This window comes from Maylandia zebra, linkage group LG7 (genome assembly GCF_041146795.1).
Source record: "Maylandia zebra isolate NMK-2024a linkage group LG7, Mzebra_GT3a, whole genome shotgun sequence".
NCBI lineage: Eukaryota > Metazoa > Chordata > Actinopteri > Cichliformes > Cichlidae > Maylandia > Maylandia zebra.
In genome coordinates, this window is record NC_135173.1 from 50,652,772 (window position 1) to 50,670,142 (window position 17,371).

Consider the following 17,371-nt stretch of genomic DNA (forward strand, 5'->3'; position numbering starts at 1 on the left):
CTACTCAACTCTCCAGTAGAATAGGTAAAGAAATACTTTGTTCATCCCGTATTTTGAAAAATCCCATGATATATGGAGGAAAAAACAAAATCAAAGCATTTTGTCTGTGGAATGGGTGGATTGCAACATTCGCTCTGTTGAAAAACTCCCCTTTATTTCTAAGATAAGGTAAATGTTGGAAATCAGTTGCTAGCTCACTGCCCACAGCCAAATGCTACAGTACCAAAAAATATGAAAAAATAAAAGATGATCGAGTGCATAAAAAATATTTTGTACTGGTGATGGGCACTAAGAAAAGCTTCCAACATGCCAACAGTCTTATCAGTACCTGTTATCGCTGCTGGTATGTTTTTCTGACAGTCATGTATTGCAAAACAAGGCAAAAATCACAATAGTACTGCTTTGGCATACCAGAGTCGTCTTATTTTTCTTTTTCTTAAACTACCCAGAAAATCGATAAAGAATCAGGGATACAAGCACAGTCAGTACTGGAGTTGATATCATTAAAATCTTATCAATTACCCAATTCTTTATCTAAAGTAGGAAAATTTTTCATCCAAGTGACCTAAAACTCAACACAGTACTTCTGTGATACCCCGGCAATACACCTGCATGATGTAAAATGATCCGACTTGTTGAAAAACATGAAGAATGAACAGAAATGCATGTAAAGAAGGCACTTTTGGATAACATAACAGAAACTATTTTCATAATGTAATACCTGTTGGAGGTAGTATACGTGTTTTTACTTCTACAAACCACTGAATTGGGGACCATCACATCTCTCAGAAATCTGTTTTTAGGGTCTTTTTGTTTTAAGCTTCCATCATGGACTGGGTACTTTCTTATCATAAGACAAAGGTTTTAAGATATGTGCAGATGAAAGTGTACCTTGTTTGATTAAACACAGGAATCCACCACCAAAATTTCCCATTTTTAAAAACAGAGAAAATGAAGAAGCTGAAAACAGGATTAACAGAAACTAAAGAATGAAAACATTAGGTGGTGTCCTAGCCTTGCTTCAGTTCCTGTTTGTGAATGTGCATCTACTGTTGATCAAAACAACTGCTTGTAATGTATCTGCTGAGCCCTCCCAACTGCTAAAGTGTTCGGTCCAAAAGCAGCCAAACTTTTCTCCGTTTAACAGAGAGATGAATTCTGATATTATTTAATAAAGTTTAATTTGATGTCATGTAGTGACTGTGACGCTAATTAAAATCTAGACCAACCTTTTGCCAGGATGCTTGAGAACAAGACGCTCTTTTCACTGTTTGTATCTTAACTGTGTTATTTCCCCCCACACCCCCACCCCTATGCAGCCTATGGAGCTGGGAGAACACATAAACAGTTTACTCCTCAACATGTGTGATGACATTACATTGAGTCGAATATCACTGCGCACAGTCCTGGACATCTCCAGCAAACACATCCGAAACTCCAGCTGTGACCCTCCTTTCAGTTATATCAGAAGACTCGTCAGGACAGTGCTGGGCAGCCTTTCTCAGGTATAACATGTGATGATGTATATATAATGAAATTCCAGCATTCCTGTCTAAGAGTCCATATTTGCGAAACTGTCAGGAAGCCTTTATAGGAAGAATGCTTCTTAGCTAAGTGTATGTTAAAGACCTATAACAAGCTCTTCCAAAAGCACGCTAGGTTTGAATTATACAACAGGTGATGTGGTCATGCTGATAGAACATGTTTCAGGACGTCTTCCTTCTTTCACCCTCACTCTTTGTTTTTCATTTTCTGTCTTTTTCACAGCTGGACGGTTTGCTGACTGACAGAGAATCTCTTCCGGAGCGGAGCAAAGAGATTCGGGAGAGGCTGAGGGGCAAAGGGTTGCCCTCAGGTAAGATGAGCTGCACCTAAGTGACACACAGTAACGTTGCAGTGGTGTGCTCAAAATCATTAATTTCCACACTGAGTCGTATCTATTGGCTGCAGGCGGATAAAAGGCTGCCAACGCGATAAGGTTTTTATTTATTTTTAGTGTCGAACTCAGCAAATATTAGTCCGTTGCACTTAAATGTTTTGTTTACCTACATTCTGTGTAATCTTCATATGAGGGTCACAAGTTCAGCCTCTCTCTAAAACAAATCACCAGATCTTAGATAAGCAGGCTTTGTTTAGAACGTTTGGGAACACTTTGAAATTCAATTTGTCAAGCGAGTCCAGAGATGACCCAAAACATGTGTCCACTGATAGATACAGAGAATAACATTGTGACATGGAAGATTAAATAACAATCTGGTATATGTTGGATGAATAGTGAATTGCCATTGTGTTGAAGATTATATTGACAGTAGCCAAGTCTTCATCTCTGAAACAGCCAACTATGCAGGGTGCTTGTTGTTGTCGGTATAAAGTTATTCATGGAAAGAAAAACAATCAAATTGCGAAAGGGTGTTAGGGGTTCTCACAACTTACTGAGCTCCTTCTGTGGTGCCAGAAACCACGGGACACCTTCAGAGGTCCATAAGTCGGTTAAAATGTTTGGCAAAACACGAAAGAACGGCAGCTCATGGGGTCATCGTAATATGCTGGCCTGGTGGTTTTACTCACCCCTAATCTTTAAGCTGTGAGGGCTTAACAGTTTATGCTGGTTGCCCACATGTTTATTAAAAATATATTTTAATGAAGAAAGTATCAAATGTAAATTGCTCACCTTGTTTTCTAACCATTTATCAGTGACATACTCAGTCTGCAGTCTGTGGGAAAGAAGTGAAAGTAGTCAGAGAGAGGAACACCAAGTTACAACCTCGAGTCTGATTTAATTCAGGAAAATATGAACAAATCTTCCCAGTGGTTTCTGAGAGAACTCGGGCATTTTTCCAGGCCATGAAGAGGAGAGCAGAGCACAAACATGGCTTCCATCTCCATTATGTAAGCACGGCATGGCATTGATTACAGATGCATATTTTGGAGTCATCAGTGTAGCTGCTGGTCTCCTGTTTGTATCAGTGCTTTGTTTCCCTGGTTGATCCCCAGCCAGCCCTAGGGAAAGTACATGCAAAGAGTATTACTCAGTTCTTAAGCATCTTTCCTCTGAAAGGACCAGCTCTCTCTCTCTGTGTCACCCTTAACCCAGTGGCTCCAAGTTCTTATTGCTGCTTAGGGAATTTAGATATTGTCTTTGTTCCTTTTACACATGCTGTGCATGTCATCATTGTGATCGACTGGCAGCGTGTCTGGGAGTGTAACTCACCTCTTTGACAAATCAAAGACATGCAGCATAAATTTTTTTTTATTCCAGTTTTACTCAGTCAAGTTTTTTCAAGTTTCCTCCTGAGTTCCTGGAAGACTGGAATCTGGCTATCTTTAATGCATTTCCAAACATATGCTTTCTAGATTAAAACCAACCCACATGCAGGATTTTTATTTTTTTACAGGCCTCAACATCTGCCCGTTTACCCTCTTGTTTCTGTATTTCTTCCCTTTGTTTTGTTCCTGCATACTTCACTGGTTTATTTCTCACTAAAAAAATAGACTTTACTAGTATTGTTTATATGCCTGGAAAGGCAAACTTAAAATTTATGGATGGTGAAAGCAAAAGTTCTTATTCGGGGAAAGGCAGTGCTAGATTGTAAGATGCTTGTGGCAGAAATTGTTAGTTATTGGGCCACAATTTGGTTTCCTTTTAAAACAATGGAAAAATAGTTTCTCAACAAACTGAGGAACTGTAGTAATATTAGCTTTTTATTCCTTGGGCTGCTGTTGTTTGTTTTACATGCAAAAGTGTAACAGTCATATACTATTGGACACAAAGCAGCTATTTTAACACTTGTCAGCCTCTGTATCTGCTTGGTGTTTAAAATTTTGGTTCTCCCCTGCTCTTAGGGAGGAGTGCTGCCCCTCGGGTTCTGGAGCGCTACAGAGCGAAGACTCAGGAACAAACCTCTCTAAACCGAGGCCTTAGTCGTTCCATGGGCTCACTGCCAATCCAGGATCTTTTGAAGGGGGATGACGGGGCAGCTTTACAGTATTCCCTGTCTGATTATCACACCAATTCTGACTTACCCAGTGAACTCTACCCAAAGCCCCCCTCGCTCCATTCCCAGCGTTCTTATCCCTATCTGCACCCCTTTCACCCCCAGCAAAAAGGCCGGCCTGTGGAACTGGACCGTAGATCTCTGCCTTTCTCCAGTGGGGAACTGAAGCTAAGTCAGCCCAGGAAGACCTGGGCTTCCTCTGTGGACTTGGCTTGCATTGACCCAGAGGCTCTTCGCTTTGGGGCTTTGGAGGATGCAAGAAGAGGCAGTAGTGCCTTAAGTACACACTCCAGTGGCAGGCGCAAATCACCTTTGCAAGCTTTAAGAGAAAGGGATTCTCAATACCTTGAGTTTGGTGGGCTGAACAGTCGGAAGCCTCATCACCACTCAGCCTTGTCTGTAGGCTCGGGCATCACCGGTGCCTATGACAAGATCAAGGAAAAACAGAGGAAACTTCAGGCGCTAAGACAAGCAGTGGATGGTGAGTATGCTGAAGCTAGGGGTTTAATTTAATAGAGAATTTGTACAAATGAATGTTTTCAGGGTTAAGTTTGTGTTGTTGTGTGTTTGTTAAATTCCTTGACAAATTTTCAAAACAAAATACGAACCAGAATCATGTAATTCAAAGTGGTATCACGTTGTGGTTGTGACGCCTACTGTGGACAACGTGTTGTGAATGATTTTCACTTTTAGGAAAAAAACCCATCATGGCAGTTTTGGCCTTTTCTTGGAAGCTGGCGCTGATTTAATATAAACAGAATGACTAACAAGCTGTTGTTTTCATTCCATGGGATGTTTTTTCAATGTAAGCCTTTCCTTATTTCAACACATCACAAACAACAAGCACCTGGTTGCTTTTGGTCATGTGTGCTTAGGAGTCCTTTGTCGGAGCATACAACATGTGGCCTATAGTGTGTAAAAATGTAAGATTGCTGTTATGTGTGTGGTTGGCCACAACAAATTTCTTGGGTTTAGTCTGCAACTGTGGCAAGGAAGGAAGTCTTAAGTAAAACAGACCAGTTCAGGGTCACTTGATGTAAGTTAAGTGTCAGACTCTGTAGTGCATGGATTTATCAGGCACAGCATGGAGTCATCAGCTGACCTGACCTGAAAGACAAAAATAAAGTGAAAGCAACGGGATCAAGTGAGCAACCAAGACAGTTGGACTAGTTACAAGTTGCGTATCCATCTGTAGTAACTACCACCTAAGTGTTGTGAAGTATGGGGAACCGGGTGCTGGCTTGGTGGTGGCTGGGCAGCAAGGTTTAGACAGAATGACTCATTGCTACAGTGACCAGTAATTATAGGTTGGCTTAATTCTAGCCTGCTGCTGACTGTCAGAGATGTTATATACAAAATCCCTTTAAAAAAAAAAAAAAAAATTATCATGGCTATAAACATGCATATAAAGGATAGATGCGAACTAGTTACATACTTTCAGTGTGTACAGACTGAAAGGAAAATAGTCTTAAAATAATAGCACAATGCTTAAATCAAGGACATCAAGCAGAACTGTTTAACACGTCAGTCATCTGTTATAAGAGCTTTAAGTTTCCTGTTGGAGATTATGAAATTCTTAGTAAAGTAAGTTTATGCAGTGAGTCACATGTCTCTTGGCCAGCTGAGAGCCGTTTAAGGCGCATGAGGCTTGAACGATTTCATACAATAAACCACTGTCTTCTACCTCTTGCTCTCTTGCTGTTCTTGCAACATCCCCACTCTGTGCTCCGTCCAGCCTTCAGCCTCCCTGCTTTTCTCGCAGCTATTTTTGATGCTGACTGAACCACCAACCAAGCATTCTTTTCCTCGGCTGTGGCTTTTCATCCCCCAGCAAGTACCTTCTTGCCTTCTTTTCTTTCACTCCCCTTTGCTTTGTATCAATTGTAATTTAGAGGATTTAAGGGTTTGTTTGGTTTTTTTTTTTTTTATTTCTTCATCTCATGAAAGTGCAAGACTTTGTCACTTCACACCTTATGGGTAGCATGAGCAACACCTTCATATAACTGCTAAGATGACACAAAAACAAGGTCCAGATTTAAAGAGTCACTAAAAAAAGTCCAGCAGATATTTCCAATTTAAGATCCACAAACTGAAAGAAACTTAAACTAAAGCTTTGGGATGACTGCCACACGCTGCAGGCTTTAACACTGTGGTAAATATTTTTTTAAAAATGAGATTTTTAGCAAGGAATTGTGGGGAAAAATGGCATTACTGTTGTGTTTGTGATTGCTTGTGAATGTGCAACGAAGACTGAGTGGGTTGAACTATTCATTAATATTAAATGATGGATATTACAAAGCATCCTGGAGAGAAGCTTTGTTTACTGCCGTCAGAAGTGACTGAGGGTGTCTGCAAAGGGTGAGCCAACTGTTCTTTGGCTACACCATGAATGGGCCTAATTGAGTACAAACCATTTGGAGGGGGCCTTGTTGGATGTGTTTCTTGGCAGAGACCTCTTTTCCTTTTCTTTTTTTTTCTCTCTCTCACTTCTTTCTGTTCTTTTCTGCAGGAAAGTGATGGCACAGCAGTGGTCAGTGGTCTCAGGTTTTACAGGGTTAAACAGCCCTTGACTGCCCTTCTGTGTGTGCGTGCATTTACAAGTCTTGTCTAAATGTATTGCAACGCTCACGTTTGTGTGCTTGTGTGCATGCCTTTGTGTGCATGGGCATGTCTGTACCTGGGCTCTTCTGTCTCAAACAACCCCCACACACCATTTTTGGTGTCAGTCTTAAATAAGTCAAAGCTTTCCTTGTCGAACTGGAGGCTGTAATAGGAGTCATGCGTAGCAGATGAGGGAATTCCTAACATTATTGGACTTTTCCGGCACTTGGCAGCAGATTATGTGGGTTTCTGCCGGGGTGGGTCCATGTTGGACAGCGGTACAGAACGCTGCTGCTCCAGAGGAAGGGGAGGTGTGTCTGTAAATCACAGCCTTTTGAAATTGTCTTAATTATTCTATTTGAGTCAGCAGGAGATGAGATTGCTGAGTGTTTGTTTTTTTTTGTGGAAAGCTGTTGACTGTTTGTTATTTCTAAACCATTTGAGCTACCTAACTTATTTCCTCTTCACATTATGAATAATGTCCAATGTCCAATTATTTAGTGCTCCGAGGGACTAAATAACCTCAGAGCACAGTCAGAGTAGGGTCTTTTTCTCAGTGTAAAATACTTAAAGACTGAAGGACTGTAGACACTTGTAGTACATGCAGAGGTGTCACCTACATAAAGTCAGATCATGGAGATAAACATGTATGTGAGGACAAATGAAAGATGAAGTGCAGCCTGGAGAAAGCTTGGTGGTGAATGCATGCTTTGATAATTCTTTCCTAGAATTGATGCTCTTTGCCTTAAAGTATGTAGAGACTGTTATGTAGAGGCTGCTTTTCCAGCAAGTTTGTGTGGAGTGCTCTCTCTCCTGCAAAGTATTTCCAGAAAACAAAACATACGAACAACAGAAGTACTCATCTTTTTTTCTGTCATTACAATCTTTAAGAAAAAGAAGGATTTTATTGCATTATTTATTTACCTTTACGGTTTCCTTTATATTTTCCTGTGAATGAAGCTGGTATAATTGGTGGCACTGAGAATGAGCTTTGCACTACATCTTTTTTGAACTCTGCATTTTTCTAACCCTTCTGTTCCCTTGCTTCCTTATAAACATTTACATTATGAGGGAAATCTCACTCTCCACTCAGCTGTTATCATCTCTGTTACTTTTTGAAATTACCTAAAAGCACCGACTGACACACTGGTCCTAGGGATTATTTGTTTTTTGGGTTTTTTTGGGGTGATTTGTTTTTTCTTGTCTTTGTTACAACTAACTCATTTAGTGCTGTTTCCATGACCAAAAAGAGTGTGTGGCACATGAATCATCTTAAATCTGTATCCAGATTCAGGTTGCCACATTCATAAAAATATATTTATATTTTGCGTGGGTCAGCACAGTGTGGTAATCTCACAGCTGGGCTCAAACTTTTCTGCATGGGTTTTTCCAGGTGCTTCGGTTGCTTCCATAGTCCAAAGACAATCGGGTTAGATGAGGAGGAAACTCGTAAGTGTGGTTGTCGGGATTGACCAACGACCTGTCAAAATGGGTGCCCCGCCCTGGATGAAATTTATCTGGGATAGGCTCCAAGCTTTTTTCTGTTATTTTTAGCACCTCCAGGACCTCACCAGACTTAGGGAGTCAGGGTAGGGGTTGTTTTGTTGTTGTTTTTTTGTTGTTTTTTTTAACAGTGGGGTTACAATTCTTTTTTTTATTTTTTTTTCCTTCCTTGACAAGGTTGATAAAACTGAAATAACCTCCAGTATCATTCTGACTTATAGCAAAACATCGTAGTTGAAATAGTAGAAGTAGATTCCTTTAAAATCAAATGCTTTATTGCTTTTTATCATGTTTCCTCCTTTCTGTGAAGCTCAGTAAAGTGTTGTTAAGTAATCCATATTGATAAATATGTTTTTTTTTATTAGCTGTTGTAAGCTCCTCTTCTTTGAAAAAGCTTTTTCATGATGATAATTTTTCTCTGCATTGTATTCTTCACCTCAGTGTTTCTAAAACTCACCTAAGTATAAAGGCAGGTGACTGCACGTATGTATGTCTCAGTGAGGGCTTTGAAGCAGAAATGTAAGTCATTGTGACTGCATGGGTAACTTACTGTAAATTACACAAGACTGCTCCTCTGTGCACCTTTTTGTGTTAAAGGAAATGAGTCACCGTCCACTGGAAGATGGAAAACTATTTTGGGTGATAGTCCAACCAGTCCTCCTTCCTCTAAGTAACATTATAGTGGCTGTCGGGCCACAATGCTTTTTTTGCTTAACATGTTTACGAAAGACAGAGATCAGTACAAGTTGAACTCTGTTGTTTTGTGAAACTGTAAAATAAAATGCCTTAGCAGTGACTTGGGAATCCCATTCATTCAAGCTATGTAGTTGGTACTGAGGAGCAGGATTTTCAAGTTCTGTGTACAATGCAAAGAGCACATGATACATTAGGGTAGGTTTCAGATTGAATCATATTGTTTGTTTGTTTTTTCTCAGTTACCACAGATTTTTAGGTTATTATTAAGTTAATTGGGCTTTGCTTTGAGAAACATTTAAGTGTGGGGAACTGGTCTGTACTTGCTGTGGTGCTGTGGTTCACCCAGTCTAGCAAGACAAAAGTTTACGCCTTAAATTAAAAAAAAAAAAAAAAAAAAAAAGCATTCTAACCTGACTGGAGGCATGCCTGCATACACTTGCTAAATCTGCTTTTCCTTGTAGGTACATATGCCTTTCATTAGGAGTGTTTACCCACAGCATGACTAAATCCTGCTTTGTGTGTATTATTTTACAGGCTTAGTGTCACCGTTTGGTTTCAGTAGATTGTGGAGTAAATGAAAACATGCGCCCATCAATTCATATGTTGTCCTAGCCCCATAAAGTCTCATACAACTTATTGTAAACCTCTGTTTTATGTAACATTGACAAATACACGGCTTCACCTTAACACCTTAATTTGTATTAAGTGCATGAAGTTATCCCTTTTGTTGTTATTGATGTTATTATTGTTATTACTATACTACTGTGTGGTTTGTATAATACATAATTTTCAAATGAATTTCTCTGTTGCCAGATCCAGTCCACACCCACCACAGGTACCACAGTGATTACAGTTCATCCAGTGAAAGCCCCTCACTCGCCTCCTCTGATCCAGATTACAGGCAAGGTAAAAGACGCCACTGACAAATCCTTTACTGCTATTACGCTTTTAATGGCGATCCCACCCACACATAGCATACTATGAAATGTAACTAACAGGTGATAGGTGCCGCACACATGTAACTCATCTTGGCTATGTGCATGCAAGAGAATAAATCAGTCACTTAATAATAACATGAGAGAGCCATACTGAGCTGTGGCTGTTCTGCTAATACTCAGTTTCCGCAGTGGCTTACGGTGACTTCATAGTGCACTTTTTAGGCTTAAAGCGAAGTGCCGCTGCTTTTGCTTGATTTAGAAGCACAGCAGCAGACCTGGCAGTTTCCCATGTTGAGGTAACTTCCAATCAACTGCTGTTATTTGATTGTCTGATGCCGCTAAACAAATTGCATGTTGCCTTTCACTATGTAAGATTGCATAAGGTAAGAATTCCTTTCCACTGTCAGTGAAAAATGAAATTGTGCAATGCACCTTATTGTTATTGTAGTAGTAGTGTGCATAATGTAAGGGCGATCGTGGCTCAAGAGCTGGGAGTTCGCCTTGTAATCGAAGGTTGCCGGTTCGAGCCCCGGCTTGGACAGTCTCGGTCGTTGTGTCCTTGGGCAAGACACTTCACCCGTTGCCTACTGGTGGTGGTCAGAGGGCCCGGTGGCGCCAGTGTCCAGCAGCCTCACCTCTGTCAGTGCGCCCCAGGGTGGCTGTGGCTACAATGTAGCTGCCATCACCAGTGTGTGAATGTGTGTGTGAATGGGTGGATGACTGGATATGTAAAGCGCTTTGGGGTCCTTGGGGACTAGTAAAGCGCTATATAAATACAGACCATTTACCATTTCCACACTAGGACTACTCAAGATTAATTCACTTAAAATTGTCAACACAACAGAAGGCTGAGCTAGTCAATGAGGAGTTCAGTTAAGATCAGCCTAAAGGTTAAGACATTAACTGGCTAACTTTTTCCATCCATATCACTAAAAACAAATCCCTGCTGCAAAATTTAGTTAAAGGCCAAAAAGACTTGAAGCCCATTCTAATGTAACCCTGCACCAAAGTTTAACACTGAAAAAGAAACTTGTGGATCTATATTATTCACTAGAATGTAGTGGAATTCTAAAGCATCTCTAACATAGTTTGTGTTACTAAATCCAAACCTGTTTTTAAACATGCATTCAGTAATAACTTATAAGACAGAAAAGCTGTATGTCATTACTTTATTACACCTACCGTTGCTGTAATGCAGCACACTTTATTGCAAGGCAACAGAGATGCCATTTGTTGTGCTGATTTTACTCTTCTATAATTGCACCTTTGACAGGTATATTTGCAGCACCATGTGTGCGTGTCTGTTTTACTATAAAAATGTAAAAACAGCATTTAGCCCTTTGGCTTTTTTGTGCACCTCTATGCTTGGATGCTTTTGCATCTTTTGGGGGGGGGGGGTTCTCTTTATGTTTAAAAAAAAAAAAAAAAAAAAAATGCCACTAGCCTACTGGTGACTGCAGAGGAAAATTAGCCTGTATAGCTAATTTTGGCATACTTACATGATGGACCTAAGTATTCATGTTAATTGATGTGTATTTTCCTTTGTTTTTGTTTATTGTACTGACATTCTGCTGTCTTTTCTAGCTAAGAAACCTGGTGAAATTGGCAGGTATGGCTCCCAGCTGGCACTTCTAACCGAACATGACGCGTTGGCGCTGGCAAGCCACAATGCAAACAGACACAGGTAATGCCCAGTCTCTCCCACCCCCCTCACGTGCCCCTCACCCATCCCACCCCCACATCACAAATATCCTGGTGAATGTGGAAGCTATCCTGTTTGGTACTCTAAGCCACAAACATACAGCTGGTGTGGCTTGGCAGGGTCAGCTCCATGCTTCACTAGTGAGGTCATCTAATGTGACATCCACATTCAACATTCTCTGTCTCTCTCTAATCTCTGGCATTATAGATCAGAACTGCCTGCTGTTGTTCAGCCTGCTCAACAATTTGTCCCACAGCAGAGCCCCTTTTTCTTCCCTTTTTCCCCAGAATGCTAAAGCGAAAACATCAGCTGTACACAAAAAGCCATTTTGCTGCTAGCTTTAAACTTGTCCATTACATAAAAAATGAAACAAAGTGTCCAAATAGAAGACGTATCTTCACATAAACCCCACCACACACTCGCACAGAGAGAATAGCTTCCTTTCTGCTTATAGACAGCATCAGACTCTTCTGACACCCATCCTCTTCTCTTCTTTTCCCTGCAGGCAAAATGAGGGGGGAGCTGAAGACACTCTGGTTGGAGCAGAGTTGCTGCTGCAGAGGCAGGAGGAGGAAGTACAGCGGCTTCAGGCCCACATGGCCCACAGGCTGTCCAGGGCCAACCTCTACCCCACAGATGACCCCTTGGCCCTTCAAGAGTCTCTCTATACCTCTTCTGTACCTCCACGCAAACTCAAGGTTTGCACATGTAGCAGTATTACTGATGTTCTGTTAATTATGATCTTTCTTGCAGTTTTGGCCTTTTTTTTTTCTTTACAAAGACATTCTTATTTAAATAGAAAGGCTCTTTAATCACTATGGAGCACACTAACTCTAGAACGGCATCCAAGTTCTGAGCATTTGTGGCCTTGAAGCGTGTTTGCATTGCAATATTTGATGATGGATGTATAATTTAGACTCACATGAGCTCATTGGCAGCAAACTTGTTGATGCTCTAAAGATGAACTGCTGACTGGAGTACATAATTCATTTCAGCCTCCTTATAGTAATTAAAAGTATGTAGGACTGTGGGACGTGTGGATTTTTTTCCCTCCCTTTTTTTCCCCTTGTGCGATGGTCTAATTTGGCAGTATTTACCAAATACCAAATAGTAGTTACCATGCTTATCAACACAGTTGGTAAGCATGGTAACAATTGTGTTGCTGTTCCCAGTATACCCTAAATACTATAGAATATTATATTGCCAATAAATTAAGCACCCTTGCTAGGACTAGACTTTTTAGTGTGTTTGTGGTTGATTATAATTGGTGGAATTTAGGAAATAAAGGTTTCCAGTTGGAAAAACCTACAGCATGTGAGTTAAGGAAGAGGAGTCCTGCTCTTCTGACTCATGTGAGATTCAATTATAGCAAAAACACAAAACAAAAAAATCAACAAGGAAATGTGTACAACACTATAAAGCATATATTCATATCTCTCTCTGACCTGCAAATGAGTGCATAATGCTCTGCTGAGAGCTTTTAAACTACGTCACTTTGGTCACTTTGAGTTATACCTTTTTTAGAACCTGGTTGTACCCGTTCTGCTTTCAGAGTATCTTAATTCTTTGTGTCACAGATTCAACAAGGTGCTGGAAACATTATTCAGAGATTTTGGTGGATATTAACACGATGGCATCAGAGAGTTGCTTCAGATTGCTCAGCTGCACATCCATGATGCCTATCTGCCATTCCACCACATCCCAAAGGGGCTCCATTAGATTGTGATCTGATCACTGTGCAGACCATTTGAGTACAGTGAGCTCATTGTCATGTTCAGGAAACCAGTTTGAGATGATCTGAGCTTTGTGGCATGCTATCCTGCTGGAAGTAACCGTCACAAGATGGGCATACTGTGGTCATAAAGGGATAAACGTAATTAGCAGCAATACTGAAGGTGGTTATGTTGTTTGGTACTAAGAGGCCCAAGGTTTTCCAGAAAAAATATCTCCCACATTATTACAACATTACCAGTTGCCTTGATACAAGGTGGGATGGATGCATCCTTTCATGTTGTTAAGGCCAAATTCTGACCCTTCCATCTGAGTCTCTCAGAAGAAATCAAGAATCACTGAACCAGGGAATGTTTTCCAATCTTCTGTTGTTCAATTTTTATAGTGAGCCTGTGTGAATTTTGGCCTTCGTTTCCTGTTCTGAAATATTCAGTCCAGCACATCTGGCACCAACAACCGTGCCACATTCAGAGTGACATTAATCCTCCTTTCTTTCCCCATTCTGATTTTCAACTTGAACTTAAGCAGGTCGTTTACACCATGTCTCCATGCCTAAATGCACTGGGTTGTTGCCAAATTACTGGCTGATTAGATATTTGCATTAACAAGCAACTGAGTAGGTATACCTAATAAAGTGGCAGCTTAGTGTGAAGTATTTGTGTTATGCATATTTTATATCATGGGTGAGAGGGCAGTTGTAATTTTCAAAAGACCCTTTAGTGTGCTGGTAAAATAAAACTTAAGTCTAACAGTGACTTTTTTATTATGTGGTAGAACTTTCACGGACCCGAGTTTGTGAAGATGGCCAGCGAGCCCTGCGTGCCCTTATCTGTTCCCTCGTCAATAATGGTGAGAATGTAAAGTTATGCCATCTTGAAGCCAAAGAATTCATATTTTTATATCTGTTTGTAAACCATTACTCCATGCTTTGTATTCTTTAACTCAAGAAACGTGGGAAGGTGGAAGAAGTGCAGAGGAAGGTGGGTGTGGTACTGCTCAATGGCCAAAAGCTGGAGCTGAGCTGTGACATCAAGGCAGTGTGTAAAGACGTTTTTGACATGGTGGTTGCTCACACTGGACTTGTGGAGCATCATCTCTTCGGCCTCGCATACCTCAAAGGTATTGTGTGTTTGTGGTTTGAGGTGTGTGTGTGTGTGTGAGAGAATGGATGTGATCTTGTGTTATTTTGATAAGTGTTTCACAGTTGTTCTTTGTTTGTTTAGTCTTTAGTAGTTGCCCCCAGAGGTCTTAATTCTCACATAAGAAAAAAGCATTTTAAAAGTTCTTTAAAATTAACTCAAATTGTATTCGAAATAAATGTTTTCATTTTTGAAGTGGAAAGTTTAAAAGTGTATAAATGCACATAAACAAATATCGGTTTGGTTGGTTTTAGTTGTTCATTTTGATCAATTTCCTGTAAAGATGCAAAGCTTAAGACAGCCTAACTTGACTTTCTAACCCTTTCATCCTGAAAATCACACACAGAAAATGAGTTTTTCTTCGTTGATCTTGATGCCAAATTATCCAAAGTGGCCCCAGAGGGATGGAAGGAGGAGTCCAAGAAAAGGAGATCTGACATGCTTTTTAACCTTTTTTTCCGCATCAAATTCTTCCTTGAAGATATCAACTTAATACAGTAAGTGCACACAATTAGCTGGAAAAGCCAAATGTGTGCTGTCGTTACATAAAGAAATAACAGTGTGTTCATGTTGGCATATTAACCGCTTAAAGTGATTTTCTGTGGATTCTAGGCACGCATTGACCAAACATCAGTACTACCTACAGCTGAGGAAGGACATCTTGGAGGAAAGAGTGCGCTGCGGCACAGAAGATGCCATGCTGCTGGCTTCTCTGGCATTGCAGGCTGAATTTGGTGACTATCAACCTGAGGTACCCACTCAGCTGTTTATCTGTTTGTTATCAGTCAACTAAAAGTTTCTTTTCTCGTATGACTTTAAAAAAAAATGTATTTCATTTGACTCTTGTATATATAAAACAATAAAAGTATCTTAAAAATAATCTCATTAATCCCGATCCTGCAGCTCCATGGGAAGACTTATTTCCGAATGGAGCACTATCTCTCGATGTCTGTCTTGGACAAAGTGGGCCAGACCACCATCAGGGAGGATCTGCCAAAGCTTCACAGCAACTACTACGGAGCAACAGAATCTGAGGCGGAGTTTGAGTTCCTTAAGGTTGGCAATAATTAAGTAGACTGCGTTTAAATTCAGTTTTCATGTCGATATCAAAAATATATTCAGTTATGGCTGAAGTTATTTTTTTCAGTAATAAATTGCAACTCAAGGTTTTTATTTTGTGATGTAAATGATTATTTTATACCAAACAGTTTACTTCGGCAGAAGGACTGACATGCAGTGTATGTTTGACAAAAAATAAGTACCGTAACAAGAGCAAAATGTCTGTTTAAATTTCATTTTGTTGTATTTTTTGTCTCATTGGAGACTACAAAAACGGATGTTTGCTTCCTCATCAACCTTAATTTGAAAAAAAACCCCAAAAAACTAACCCCTGGTTCTCATTTGGAAAGTTCCTGTTTTCTATGTTAATTTGATTATTATTTGAGTATCTTAGTACCATCTCTCTTGTCTTTAAAGATGAGCCAGAAGCTGACAGAATATGGAGTCCACTTCCATCGAGTGCTTCCTGAGAAGAGATCTCAGACAGGGATCATGCTGGGTGTTTACTCCAAGGGGGTGCTCATTTTTGAAGTCCTTAATGGAAATCGTACCCCAGTGCTAAGGTTCCCCTGGAGGGAGACAAAGAAGATTTCCTTTGCAGTACGCGCTTGACTCTTATTATTCGAAATAAACCTGTACTACAGTATACCAGTATTTGTTTTCCACTATAGTGTAATCCAATTGATGGCCATTTTAACTTTGTTTATTAATATTATCATTTTTTTGTTTCTTTTTTGTCTGTAATCCTCCAGAAAAAGAAGATTTGCCTTCAGAACACATCAGATGGCATTAAGCACCTGTTTCAGACAGACAGCAACAAGACATGTCAGTATTTGCTACAGCTGTGTTCGGATCAGCATAAGTTCCACCTGCAGATGAAGGCTCGCCAAAACAACCAGGAGCAGCAAGACCTAGGTTTGGTTGTTTTTTTTTTATAGAGATGAGGGTTAACTTGATGCATCTGTCACAGGCAACACTAATTGGAATAAATCAACGAATCAGCTCTTTGGAATTACCTGCCTCATGTTAATAAGCACTAATGATTATTATTACTATAGAATGACAGACTTTTATGTCTTTCATGTTCCCGCTCACCAGAAAACAGTTTGCAGTACTCCCTCGACTCTCGGAGTGGAGATGCCGTTGGTATGAGAGAGAGTTCGGGCAGCCTGGCCCCAAGTTTATCGACACGCTCCAACCCAGACCAACTGAAGAGAATCTCATACTCAGAGGCAGCCCTCAATAAGGCACTGTCTGGCTCAGTATTAGTCCAAGATGAGCTTCACTTTCCAGGGTTCAATCCAGCGGCCTCCACGGTCCTTTCCAATCCCCGAGCAATGAGTCGTTCCCACCACAACCTCGGGCAAATGCCAGAGTCTCCGGAGGACAGGCTGGCAGAGTTGTATCGTGGTCAGTCACACAGCGGACTTAGTCAGCCACAAGCCAACCAACTGGCCTCTCACTTCCAGCAACATCAGCGAGCCAGCTCAGACACAGACTCTATCCTACACCAACAGGACAAGTGAGTTGAGAAAAGCAAAACATGTCAAAAGCAAGACCCGGATTATTTCCCATAAGATTGATGAAACGTAATGAAAGGAAATTATGAGCAAATGCTGAATTTAACTTTATAATAAGAAATAAGAATAAATAAGAAAAATAAATAAGAAAACTATGTGTTTCTTATCTTTTTATTCAATGCCTTTTTCCTCCAGTATGGGGTCCTGTACATGTGTTTAGATTTCACTGTCAGTCTCTTCAGGGCAGACTAAAGTTACTGAGGATCTGTTGCTGAGACTACTCTGCACTACAGAGACATATAAAACTCCAGCCTGTAATTGACCCCCGGGGGTCTGTGTGTGGGTGTACATGCGCCTTAGTGTGTGTTTGTGTCATTGTGCCTTTTTTAGTAAGCAACAAGTCTGTTTTGTGTCAGCTGCTCCCCCTTGTGTCAGCTTCACAGATGACCTGTGATTTTTAGCTTAGAAATTTCAGGGGCCTAATGTT

At 40.5% G+C, this 17,371-nt stretch overlaps 1 protein-coding gene across 4 annotated transcripts in view; it reads left to right on the forward strand.

The window, feature by feature from the left end:
* The window catches only part of ptpn13 (protein tyrosine phosphatase non-receptor type 13), a 49,650-nt gene that overhangs the window by 16,500 nt on the left and 15,779 nt on the right, over positions 1-17,371 (forward strand). For all 4 annotated transcript variants that reach the window (XM_004549686.2, XM_004549687.2, XM_004549688.2 and 1 more), the window contains exons 5-18: positions 1,320-1,505; positions 1,768-1,855; positions 3,844-4,476; positions 9,609-9,701; positions 11,318-11,417; positions 11,941-12,133; positions 13,941-14,015; positions 14,114-14,285; positions 14,652-14,802; positions 14,918-15,056; positions 15,209-15,361; positions 15,782-15,964; positions 16,117-16,279; positions 16,463-16,886. In XM_004549686.2, the coding sequence (XP_004549743.1) occupies positions 1,320-1,505; positions 1,768-1,855; positions 3,844-4,476; positions 9,609-9,701; positions 11,318-11,417; positions 11,941-12,133; positions 13,941-14,015; positions 14,114-14,285; positions 14,652-14,802; positions 14,918-15,056; positions 15,209-15,361; positions 15,782-15,964; positions 16,117-16,279; positions 16,463-16,886 (2,753 nt within the window). The remainder of the gene's footprint in view (positions 1-1,319; positions 1,506-1,767; positions 1,856-3,843; positions 4,477-9,608; positions 9,702-11,317; positions 11,418-11,940; positions 12,134-13,940; positions 14,016-14,113; positions 14,286-14,651; positions 14,803-14,917; positions 15,057-15,208; positions 15,362-15,781; positions 15,965-16,116; positions 16,280-16,462; positions 16,887-17,371) is intronic.